Raw genomic sequence first — 13,005 nt, forward strand, 5'->3', positions numbered from 1 at the left:
CTTTTACCCCTCCCACCCTAGCAACAGCCGCGCCCCGTCTGATTGGCTGGCGCGGCCCGGCGGGCTCCGCCGGAACGCTGCAGCCCAGCGCCCCCAGGCGGCAGAGGTAGGGCCGGGGGCGGCAGCGTCCCGCGCTCCCAGGGGCTGCCAAGGGCGCGGCGCTGAGGAGAGGCGAGGAGGGGAGGGGGGCGGCGGCCCGTGTGAGGCGGGGCCTCCTCCGGACTCACCTGCTGGGGACCAAAACTGGGTAATTACGTACCCAATGTGAGATTTATTTATTTATTATTATTATTGTTTCCCCCTCCCTCTGTGTCATAACTAAGAGCTGGGGAGGCTGTCTCCCTATATATACCCTGTGTAGGGACCTACTGAAGAATTAAAGTTGTTTTCTCGTGTATAAAACGTAGCTTTCCTCACGCGCCATTTGGTGTCCTCTTGATTTTTTAAAGAAACCATAGGTTTGTTTCCTTGGTTATGCCTTTGCATTATCTCCTACTTAATTTAAATTTTGTCCCCAGCGGCTATAACCAAAGGTTATAAAAATAATTCGGCATTTCATGATTTTATTTTTCATATCATATGGTTTGATTATGGCAATGTTACATTGATTCGATTAACATTACTTTAAAAATACCCCTTCATAGATAGGAGCGGAGATATGGAGACTCCTTGGTAGACCTGGATAAATGCATGAGGATCTGACAAATTGCAACTTCTTCTGGAAAGGAGATGTGTTTTCAAATCTTGAATGAAAAATGAACGATTAAGTCTGCTTCCACTGAAAAAGAGCTTTATCAAATCAGAACCAAATTTAACTGCCTAATTCACTGCGTACTGATAAAATAAATTTTTATATCACCTGACAGATGAAGCTTTGCTGAAAACGCTTCATTTGAACAAAACAATTATAGAGACGTACTGCTAAAATTGACTATATATATATATATATTTTTTTTTGTAGCTAACTTCTTCTTCTTTTTTAACAGGAACTTTTTACTTACCAAAATGAGACACAATCTGGTGTGTCAGACACCTCCCACTGTCACTGTTCATGTAAAATCGAGTGCATCCAGATCACATCAGCAAAAAAAACTTGTTAGATTGAAGCGGCCTGCTTTTAAAGACCATCAAGAAAATTGTGAAAAAAGGGTTCTTAGTCATAAATATATACATCCAAAGGGACCATGCCTAGTTATTCAGCGTCAGGAAATGACAGCTTTCTTTAAGTTGTTTGGTAGGTTAATAATGATAGATATCAGTGTTTTGACTGAACAGTAGAAAACCATAAGTAAGTATGTTTTCTAAACTCAATGATAATTTCAAGAGAGCTTTTTATAAATAGTTGCTGTCTTTGTCTAAACATATTTTGTTGTTTTATTCTAGTGTATAAACACTTAATGCTTAAGTTAAAAATACAAAAAAAAGGCTACTGAAGTGATGAAAATCATCCTTTAAAATGAAAAATGAAAACAATATGGTATGGTACCTCCTTCAACAATAATTTCCCATACCTTACTATTTTCTCATAGCTTCATAGCTTTCAAGAAATCAAGAAACACATGCAAAACAACATATATCTTGTTTTACACAAGGCTTAAAAGAGGCTGGTCTCTCAGTTCTATATACATATTATTTATTATAAGAATAAGAATTTAGAGAGAGAAACTGAATGAGAAGAATATCTGAGGAACTGCTGTGCCTCTCTGTTGCATTTGTATCTCTTTCATATAAAGTTTTGTATTTATTTAGAAGAGATTGAGACATAGATTACTTTTTTTTTTTTTTTTTTAATTTATTTAAACTTGAACATTAAAGTACAAGTTCACAGAGACGTATACTGACCACAAGTAATCAAGCAAGTATTGCTTTGTAAAAGCTGTCAGGTAATCAAGGTGCAGAGATCTCAACAGTCTCTGGTTCATCAGAAATAACTGTACATTACTCGAGGGAACCTTTTATGCAGGAAAAGGTTACATGAGTAGAAAAAATACTGGTGATTTTTTCACCTTCACTTGGTGTCATGGAGTGAGATACTGTCAGTCACCTTACCTTTCCCGTAGTTTGTCTTCTGTTTTTTCATACCTAATCCATTTCCCTGTCAGTTTCTCTGTTCTCTACTGGTGGGTCCAGCTTCTTTTGTTTGGTTTGATAAAAGGAACTTATGTTATTTGTTTACATAGACTTCCTAAGAAAAACAATGTTATAGTTTGAAATGCTATGACTATTTTGTTGCAGATGATGATGTGATTCAAGACTTCCTATGGATGGACTGTTGTTGTAAAATTACAGACAAGGTAAGTGTTCTTTGTTAACAGAACTAATAATAGAACTAACTATTCAGTGAAAATTGACTGCTAATCACTTAATTTTATGAGAATACAGACCATATATATATTTTTTTCTAATGTATTCATACGGAAACTTCAAGAAACTCAATTTATGCTTTCCTCATTGATAAGAATGAACAAAGTAGTTTTGTGTGAGGCAAACATGTAAGCATTTTAGGAAATGTTATATTGAAATAATATGTTAATACTTAATAATGAATGTAATAATTTACATTTTAAAACAGTATCTTTTGGCGATGACTTTCGTTTATTTCAAGAGGGCTAACTTCACAATAAATGAGCATACCAGAATCAATTTCTTTGTTGCTCTGTAAGTACTCTTAAATTATCTGGTTTATTAGCATAAACTTTGCATTAGTTTCTTCCTTTGTTTACTAATGATTCTGATATACAGTGAGACTTCATAACCACTTTGTAGTTGTTTGGGGTTCTATATGAAGCAAAGAAACATAATCCACACATTATAATCAGTGCAAATTCAGTGTTGTTTCCCTGATGTCCAACCTGAGTAGCAATGAGGGGATGTTTACATGGGTATTGTAATACATAGCATGGACTTCTGCTTACAGAACTGTTAATCTGTGAACTTTTTTTCCATTAAGAGAAGTAAGTGCAAGGCAATATGTGGCAACATATGTAAAGCTCACGCTTTTTCTTATAAGACCTTATTTAATATCTTACCCATCTTTTAAGTCCTTTTAACTGAATTGTTTCATCCTGATGCACAACTCTGGGGTAACTTTACTAACTAAGTTTCTGTCAAGGTGATTTGAGTCAACTGTAAAAATATAGGTAGGTAATTTCAGAGAACTTTTTTTTGAACCCTTATAAAATTTCTATACATTGAAATAGAGGTGCAATCATAAATCTGTCTTTACTGAGCCTATATAGTTCTGTATTATAGGATACATATATAAGGATATATGCTATACCTACAGTGATGAAGTATTTTCTTTCATAGTGTTACAGAGCTCAGGTCATCTTTTTCTATAATAGCACTTGGCAGCTGCTCTGATTGCACACTAGTGCAAGGAGAAAGATGGCTGCTCCTTCTACCATATGTGGTATTCCAGATAGCATCCATAAAGCATGGGAGAGGAGGTTATCTGACTCCACTGAAGGGAGAAAGAAGATAACAGAAGATAACAGAGAATTAGAAAGTGTCAGAGGGTCACATTAGAGTGGGCCTGGAGAGAAGACTGAGATTAGGATCAAGTGAGGAAAAATGGGAAGGAGACCAGAACTAGAATTTTTTTCAGGTATGAGTTACAGGAATTCAGTATCAGGTGAAAGCTCTCAAGATATGCTAGTTCTTACCTACTTACTAATTTAGGAGGCTCTAGGGTAAAACATTTATTATAATAGCTTATGTTTACCTGAAAGATATATGTGGGACTTTCTGGTTAAGAACATGTAATATTGAGAGAGAAATGTTTTGTTAGCAATTTTTCTCATGATATTAAGAACTACTTGAATATTACATCTTTTACTGTTAGAAATCACACCGATAGAATGATTCTAGATTGAATAACACTTACAGACACAAACATATATATGTTTAAAGGTATCTGGCAAATACAGTGGAAGAAGACGATGAAGAATCAAAGTATGACATTTTCCCATGGGCTTTGGGAAAAAAATGGAGAAAGCTCTTTCCTGATTTCTTAAAGCTAAGAGATCAACTATGGAGTAGAATTGACTACAGGGCTATTGTAAGCAGACGTTGCTGTGAAGAGGTAGGGAGGGTTTTAATATTGTAGATGCTGAAACTGCAATTAATACCAGATAACACTATAGTTCTATACAAACATTTTTACCTTAAAGAGTGTATAGAAGCCATAAGAAGGAAAAGATGCAGCTAAAATTTAATGGCCCATTTACCCTCCAAAAGTTTTTTTTCTTCTGCTTTCAAAATATAGTCTTTGAAACTATGCTTTTAAGGTAAATTAGAATAAGTTATGCTGCTGTTAAAAGCAGTTTTTAATGAGAAGAATCTTTCTGCTTTATGCAGATATTTTTACTTAAAATTTAGCATTAGCTGTTTCACTTCATTCACTGTAGAAATATTTTTATCTGTGTCTTTGCTTTATAAATTTTAAACTGTACACAAAGTAAAACCTTCCAAAACATAGCACCTCAGGTGAAATTTTCCTCTTCAAAATTAACAGCATAACCTCAGTTGACTTTGTAGGGTAATGGTTTATCATTGCATTTCAAAAAAGAAAGGTTGCGTTTTTAACATTCTCTATTAATAGCCTGTTACAACCTACATTTTTTTTTTTTTTAAATATTGGGTGAAAAAATAGACATTCCTCACTTTCCAGATGGCATGTGTCTGTCTGGAAGAGCCCTGACAGGTACTGTTCACTACATCTGGTGGAAAAGAAGATCTTATTTACTCTAGCATCCCATCTCTATGGATGGGATGAGATGTTAATGGGGAAAAATACAAGGAACAAGGCAAGTGTAGAATGCTTATCCCAGCATACCCTCCCAATTTTCAGCAGTTGTTAGTTTAGTGACATGGTGAGTCAGAAGATCCACCTAGTTTAATAGTAAGACACTATCTTCAGTCCAACAAAGCATGAACTGGTATTTGTGATGATTTACACGAATATACAAAGCTATAAAACTTATGTTTCAACATCTGATTCATAACTGGTTCATTTATTGTTGCCTAATGTAGCAAACTTTCTAGTTAGACTAAGGCAGATAAATAATAGATGACACCCACTTCAACTCTCTAGTCTTAATTCTCTGCCATATATGAATTGGATCCCTTGTTTTCAGCTATATGTTTGCCAGTTATTTTTGTGGTTCCTGATAGAATGGCTATTCTGATAGGTAATGGCTATCGCTCCAACACATTATGTATGGCAGCGAGAACGTTCTGTGCACCACAGTGGAGCTGTGAGGAGCTACAACAAAGATGAAGAACAGCTGCCACGAGGACCTAGTAATACGCCTGTGGACTGTTTGCTTTGCGGTAGGAAAGGAAGATTTGTGCGACTAGGATTATCTTCCTCCTCCTCCTCAACTGGCACACTGGAGATGACTGAATTACATTCAGCCCAGGATACGAAGGACACCTTTCCAGTTGAAAAAATGCTGGTTGACTCTCCTGTTTCTTATGCCCAAGGTATAGTTTAATATTGCAAATAATTTTCAAATAGCTTATGTAACTGGGACAGTATTTGCTGTTTAGACTACTGTAGGGACTACTATGTGCTTCTTGGTGTGACAAGACCCAACCTCTGTGTTAGTGGAAGTATCTACTAAAAATGCAGTTACCATTTTCTTTCTTTATTTTGGGTAAACTTTTATACTTGGACATTGTGGTATCAGGAAAACCACCTGCTACCACAGAACTACTACCATATCTGAACTAATGTTTGCAAAATATTCCTTGTTCTCCTTTTCTGTGCCACAAATACCATCTTGCTTCAGCCAAACATTTAATTGACACTTTCACATCTTGTTTCCTCCTAGAAGTACCAACTGCATTACACATTGAGTCTGTTCAAAGTGTTTTCATCAACTACTCTAGATAATTTTGTGTTCTAGTCTATTTAGGCATTTGTTACTATTTTCATATTATAAATTAAACTGGGAATCCTATTTGAAAAGCATTTGGCAAGAAGAAACAGTAAAAATACTGGTGTGTCTGTCACACGAATGGAGTGTGTGTTACGTGAGTTATAAGTGCTCTTCTCGAAAGTGGTGTTTTTAGAAAGGGCAGGCTCCTCAATTACAGTCGTCAGTTAGTATGTACATTAAATCAGCACTTCACACTCTCTTTTAAGTGTATCTCAGTCTTTGACAATTTATGGAAGATATCCTTTTAAGGTTGGGGGTATGTGTAGAAAATACAACAGTCTACTGTGAAAATTGTTTAATGTAATAGAACCTCTGCATATTGAACTACTCAAAGTAGTCTCCTGAGCCTTTGTATGAGAAGCCTCTATTACATAGAGCAGTTAGTTTAAACGTTTATTATTTAATTTACTGTTAAGAGTGGAACACACTTGAGATGTAAATTTCCTGTGTAAGGCCTCAATTATGCAGATAAAGTGCAATGTTGTTGGTATACATGTTTAATATTGGTTAGGGTTACAGTTAATTAACCATAGAGGTACAGTTAATTTATAGCTCTGTTTGTGTCTATTTTAACTATTTGAGTACTTCATCAACTGATCTTTTTCTTGAAGTGAGTACGGCTTTATCAAAAGACCATGTTTAATGTATTTCAGTTTCCCTTACAGTTGTGCAAACATTGTTCTTAGAGAAACTGGTAATCACTGTTTGGTACTTAGTAAACTCAGAAGTTGCTTCACTTTCATTTCAAAGAGAAAATATCGATCCACTATTTTCTTACTTTCTTTCTCTTGATTTCTGGTAGACTGTCAGAGCCAGTCCAGGAAAAGCAGACGAGGTAGCATCTTGAACCAAGACAAATCCATGGATTGGTTTACAAGCCATGAAGAATGAAAAACTGAGTGATACAGATACTCTGATTTGCAGAAAAATTTGTGTTGCACGGTAGTACTATAATGATTCTGTTAAAACATTCCCCTTAAATCACACAGGGGATTTAAGAGTTTATAGGCAGTAGAAATCAAAGCAGAAATTACTTAAGTTACACAACTTGCAAAACACAGCTATTTTGTAACAGTTTATTCTGATACAACACTCAAATTAGTAGCTAACATCACAGCAGCATCAAGAATTCAGGGGTCGAAACTTTCTCAGCTTGGTGAGGAACGCTGGTTGAAAACAGAACAAGTTACTACTTCAGTATTTCAATGTAAAATTTTTAGTTTATTATAAATGTTATGATTTCATGATATAGTAACATGTGAAGTCCTAGTACAAAAATATATATATATATGTATAGAATACACTCTGTCTCACCTGAATGAGCATCCTGCCAATTAGATGGTCTAGCAACGTAAGGTACCGAGCAGTATGTTTCAGCATCATCAGAAAATGATTCTGTGAGAAATACATCCTTTTGTAATTCTTTCCAACAAGTTTTCAAAGAAAAAACAACAAAACAGACTACAGTTAGCAACGCACATGCAGTATTCCTTGACATCTTCTCATTTTCTTAATGTTTTTCTTAAATTGTTTTGTTGCTATTTATCAGTACATTCAGACCTCTGTGCTCTACCATAGAATTTACAAGTATATATATATTTGTATAAAGTAAATTTTCTGGATTTGCTAAAACAGCACAATTAGAATACAGAGTACAGTGGTAACATTTCTTCTGTGGAATCCTTGAGCCCACCAGGGTTCTCTAAAACAGCAGTAGGCCGAGTATGGAGGACTGAATTTTATTTGAAAATAGTAGTGGAAGGGCAGTCATTTTGTATGTGCTGACTGCCACTTATTTTCTATTTAGTCTGGATTTTTAATAAGATATTTAAATGACCATTAATAAATTCTTTTTCAAATCTGACAATGTTGTCCAAAAAGCTTGTCTATAGCTGACCTCGAAGAAAAAAAAAAAACACAACCCTCATCTTCCTAAAATGAACAAAAAAACCAACTTTGCCTTCGTTGTATCTTTGGGTTATCAAAATTCTAGTAACAGGCTAGCTCATTAACAATAACATTCTTACCATTGCATTCAATGTCTTTAAGAACTATTTGATCCTGAATATGGATTTCATCATAGTCTTTTTGGTGAGCTTCTTCCTCAGTATTTTCCTGAGTTTCCGCTGTTTGGCTTGATTTGCAATTCTTGATTTTAGCAGGGAGTACCAACCATTTTCTGTGAGTTACCTCAACAATACTTTCACATAAAAATGGGAGCTTGCAGGTCCGTATTCTGTCTAAAAGGTCAATAACCTGTGTGATGCTTTTGAAGAAATGCAAAGGATAAATATTTTGAAAACTGAAATCAATATAGTAAACTTAGCCTCAATTCTATTGCCTTTGTCACATTCTTCACCTTTGTTTATACAAGTACTTGGATTTTAGGGTAAAGAAGATAGCAACCTGACTACTGAATTGAAAACAGTACATAGTTACTTTGAGGATGTCATTAACTAAGAACTTCCACTGACCATAGTTCCTGAAGTACAGACCAAAAGATATAGCCAAGTGTAATTTATACAACTCCCAAAAAAGGAAATAAATGAAAGTTGCAAAAAAGTTTTTTTTTTTTTTTTAAAATTACTACATTTACATTGGATGTATGTTTTAGGAGGTGCTTGGTTTTGTAACAATTTCAGGTGATGCCTGAATAAATTTCTAAGTGCCAGAATTAAATACTTACTTTGCTAAATATACAGTGCATACACCACCCTGTTTAAGACTTGGGTGTACAACAGATAAAGCAGACTGAGGGCTAATCATATCCAGAGTTATCTGCAAGAGAAAGATTATTTTTTCCATAACAACGGTGTTTGAAAAACAACATCTATGTATGAAAAATGAATGCATACTATAGCAGCATGTCATTGCAAACTAGTTTTATTACTGCTTCTGAAGAGCTTAGAGAAATATCTATCAACACAAGTCATGTTTCACCAACACAGTAGTCCTGTGGAAATGTTAAACCTCCTCCTAATTAAACTCCACAATATTCACCTTAATAAAAACTTCTGTGAGACTATATTTACGAATAGCTTTAGATGTCCTGTTTACAAACATTAAAACGTTCAATGCATCTGCATAATACAGTGATCACACTACAGTTTCGATGTCTAACTTGCTCCTTGTTTCAAGATTGAGAAAACTTCTTTGTCAATTTATCCATCTTTTGCTAGAAAACTATTCAAACTGAAATGATGAGAAAGGATGCATCTGACCCTTCCTGTGGATTGTTGAAAGTTTTCAAAAATGATATTTTTGTACTATTTTGTTTCTTCATTTAAATCCTTTAACACAATTGTCATTTATTTGAAGAGTTAATATAAGCAGTTTGTTTGCTTAGGAACATTATGTATTCCATAGAGCTGGTAGCAAAGTGTTTAAGTATTCACAATTTAATAAGCTTGTATATTTTTCTTAATGTTTGAAATGTCTTATTCAAATACAAAATTTTCTGTATTTCTCCAAAATACAAGAAAATAAGTATATCTTCGCTTACAAGACAACAGTGAGTAATTTTAATATTTCCCTACTATAGCATATCACTCTTACATGGGAAAGCATAATTGAAACCTTGAAATACCCATGCCCTGATGAAAAAATCATGGTGTTTCTTTCATTGATGATCATCTGATTGCTTTTGCAATCACGTTAGATTTGGGGATCCCACTGCAAGTGTGAGCACTAGAGGTTTCAAGTTATATAGAAAATATAAGCATTGATTTATGTCATATGAGGGGATTTTTATTGCACTTACTGCATCAAATGTTAAAGATTTCATATCCTCAGCAGCTGTTGAGATGTCTTTAAGAATGAAATCCACATTATCTGGCCACTCTTCCAAATGCCCTATTTCCCATGCAGCACGCCAGTGCCTGTAATTCTTCTTTGCTAAATTGTGATGGTCATCTCTGATTTCGTAACTTATAACTCGTCCTTTGGGCCCGACTTAAAACAAACAAAAATACTACATTTACTACTTTTTTTTTTCCCCATCCACAATAAAGAATTTAAGAAAAGGTAGCATTGTAAGTGACAGAAGTATGCTGTTAAATCTCAACTTCACTTTAGGAAATAACCACATATGAAACAATCAATTACAATTTATTATTTCTCTTACATTTAAAACAAATATATGCAGATAAAGTGCTGGGTTAATTCTTCTATAGACTGAAATCAATCCATAGATAGAAACAAAACATATTTACAGCATTGCAAACTATTCCTAAGATGTCCTTCCAAAGTAACTCCTGCAGCAAAAGATGACTTGAATATCTGTGGCCCAATCTACTTGTGATTCATCTACCACAGCTAACAGAGGTAGCAGCTGAAAGAGCTGTAATGCAGGTCACTACTCACAGATGATATAAAGGGGACAGATAGTCACTGCTTCTGTTGTTAAGATTTGAAAGTGATAGTTTTAAATATTTGATGATTCTGATTTTTTGTTTGTTTACTAAAAACAACTGTTTGCTGTTCTTTTTCCACCTTTCCCTTAATCAGAATTGAGGAAGGGATAAGAACCCCACAGACCTGCTCGATGATCTCAGTTCCATAGACGGGTTTTCCTCATGTACTCCCTGATTTACACGTGGTTGTGTTAGTTTCATGTTATTGTTTATGACCATTATACATTACTTCATTACTTGTTTTAAGTTTTAAATTTACTTGAAATTTACTGTATACAATGTTCTTAGTAAAGGAAGTGTTAGCAGGCTACCCAGGCAAAGCCAGCAATGTATACATTGCTCTATTATTCTATACTTGCATTATTCTAATTTCTCAAACCTATCGTACCATTCGCTTCTCATTGCTACTTTTTAACGGGCAAGTACAGGTTTCTGGAATGAGCAGCTCAGCAGGTAATGTTCCAGGATTTTTTAAGCCATTTTAAGGTGGAGTCAACAGACTCCTTCCCTCACCTATTTGATCCCACTGTGAATCCAAAAAAAACCCAAAGAAAATAAGGGATGGGCTTCCTGCCAATCTCTCCATGACCTAGCTCACCCTGCAGCAGGCAGAGGCCAGAATCAATATGAAAGGAGGGAGGATTTTAGTCTTAGATCATCTTAAACAATTGTAAAATTGCAGCACCAACTCCTTATTACTCAAGATTAAAAATTTGGAAATATGAAGAATAAAACTGTTCACCTTGGAGTCACTCTTACTCCTCACTCTGCTCATTCTAGTTTCCTACGTTTTAAAACTGACTTCCAGAAAAATAAGGACAACCAGTTATCTGGAAAAACAAAACAAAACACCTCCATTATAGTGAAGCTGCAGCATGTGAAGTTTGCATACATCACAGTTTCTACTTTTCAAAGATCTTACTGTAAGTCAGCAGGTGTTCAGTCACTGTGACAGTGTGCTGCCCACAAACCTCATATATTTGAACATAGCCTTCAAGATACAAAAGTTATGCTTTTCTCTTTTATCAGCTCAAGACTGATATGAGCCGTGATGATATTTCCACCTTTACCCTCAAACCTCTTTTAATGTTGCAGGGAAAGCTAAATATTCTGCAAAAGCAGAAATGCATTAAAAAAGTTAGAAAAAATAGTGCTTTATTTTTCAGGTCTGTGCAAAAACAATTACAGGAAACAATCTGGTATCTTTTATTATTCCTTAATGAAGTTTTTCTATCAGGAGTCCATCAATCAAGCTACTCCGAACTGTGGTCCGCTACCAGGATGCCTACGGATGAGATGAGGTTTAAGGGTGAGGTTTCTCCTCAAACAACTACAAAACAGACGGATTCCAGCAAAACTAAACTATCTATGGGGTACTGCAAGGAGGTCCTGCCTACCTCCTGCCCTAATCAGTGACATCTGCCTGTCACTTCCCTGCTGCAGACACCAGATCTCTTTTGGCCATGCAGGGCGCAGGCTTAGGGCGCTAAACTAGTGGGAAACTAAACCTAGAGCCTAGACAAAGGAAAAGAATAGACTTCTGCCGAGTTATCCCTCGAACCAGCTGTTAATGGAATTGAATGGTACAAACACAACAGTGACGATGGGTGCAAACAAAGGCTCTCCATCTGCTAGAGCGCTGAGATCTAGCTCCAACCAGGCTAGCTGGGAACATAAAGAAAAAAAAAAACAACAAACATTTTCATTGGTACCCAGCAATCTCATTACTCCGATGGTGAAATGAGATGGGGAAAAGGAAATGAAAAAAGGTGTGAGCCAGGAGGATGGGCCTAATGAGCAAGAAAGCCAACAGCACCAAGAGGTGAAATTCAGCTTTCTGTGGGACCCGTAGGGACCCTTTGCATGCCCGCACTCAACATACAGCTGGAGTCTACCTTCAAGTGCTTTTGGCCGCCGCTCCCTGGTTAACACACACACACCCCATGCCCTCAGGGCACGGCCCCGCTTCCACCTCCCCCCCCGGCTCTCTCTCACCCGCTCTGGACAGGAACAAGCTGAGCGCCCCGGACCCGCTGCCGGCCTCCAGCACGGTGTCCCCGGGGTGCACGTCCATCATCAGCAGCATGGCGCTGATATCCTGCGGGGGGGGGGGGGGAGAGAAGCAAAGCACCGCGTTACCAGCACGAAGGCCGCTCCCTCATCCCCCTTTCCCCCAAAATACCCCTCCTCGGGCACCTTGGGGTAGGCGATGGCGGCCCCGCGGGGCATGAGCAGCGCGTACTCCTCCAGCGAGGGCCTCCTGACCAGCAGCCTGCCGCCGCCCCGCAGCCGCACCACCTCCCCGGGCAGCCTCCCGATGACGCTGTCGTGAGGCAGCAGCAGCCCCCCGGGGGCTCCCAGCGCCGCGCCCGCCGCCAGCCGGCACAGCGCCCGCAGCGGGGCGCGCTGCCTGCGCGGCGCCTCCACCAGCGCCAGCTCCCCGGCACGGAACGGCGGCGGCGGCGGCGCCGACTCCCCCCGGGGAGCCCCGCTCGGCTCCTCCGCGCCCCGCTCCGGCGGCAGCAGCCTCCGCAGCCTCTCCTCGGGCGACAGCGAGGCGGCCCACACCGGCCTCCGCCCGCCGCTCAGCGCCCTCCGCAGCCCCCTCCACGCCGCCATGGCCTCGCCCCACCCCCGCCCCCGCCCCG

The 13,005-nt window shown here is 38.0% G+C and overlaps 2 protein-coding genes across 3 annotated transcripts; one reads left to right on the top strand and one right to left on the bottom strand.

Moving 5' to 3' along the window:
• Nucleotides 1-1,005: 1,005 nt before the first annotated feature.
• SPDYA (speedy/RINGO cell cycle regulator family member A) lies at nt 1,006-6,872 on the top strand (the record flags this gene model as incomplete). Its single annotated transcript, XM_082757179.1, has 6 exons — nt 1,006-1,234; nt 2,236-2,294; nt 2,573-2,658; nt 3,913-4,084; nt 5,193-5,487; nt 6,748-6,872. 6 exons carry the CDS (start codon nt 1,006-1,008, stop codon nt 6,834-6,836), a joined length of 930 nt encoding a protein of 309 aa, XP_082613305.1. The 3' UTR covers nt 6,837-6,872.
• Nucleotides 6,873-6,918: 46 nt separating this feature from the next.
• On the bottom strand, nt 6,919-12,991 carry TRMT61B (tRNA methyltransferase 61B). Of its 2 annotated transcripts, none has more exons than XM_082757178.1 (7): nt 12,554-12,991; nt 12,353-12,455; nt 9,706-9,896; nt 8,632-8,723; nt 7,973-8,211; nt 7,260-7,340; nt 6,919-7,111 (listed from the first exon to the last, which is right to left on the bottom strand). In XM_082757178.1, exons 1-7 carry the CDS (start codon nt 12,974-12,976, stop codon nt 7,068-7,070), a joined length of 1,173 nt encoding a protein of 390 aa, XP_082613304.1. In that variant the 5' UTR covers nt 12,977-12,991; the 3' UTR covers nt 6,919-7,067. The 2 variants fall into 2 exon arrangements, with proteins under 2 accessions (XP_082613304.1, XP_082613303.1); XM_082757177.1 differs by having other exon boundaries at nt 7,260-7,367.
• Between the last annotated feature and the right edge of the window lie 14 nt (nt 12,992-13,005).

This window comes from Aythya marila, assembly GCF_965140915.1.
Source record: "Aythya marila genome assembly, chromosome: 3".
Classification (NCBI taxonomy): Eukaryota; Metazoa; Chordata; class Aves; order Anseriformes; family Anatidae; genus Aythya; species Aythya marila.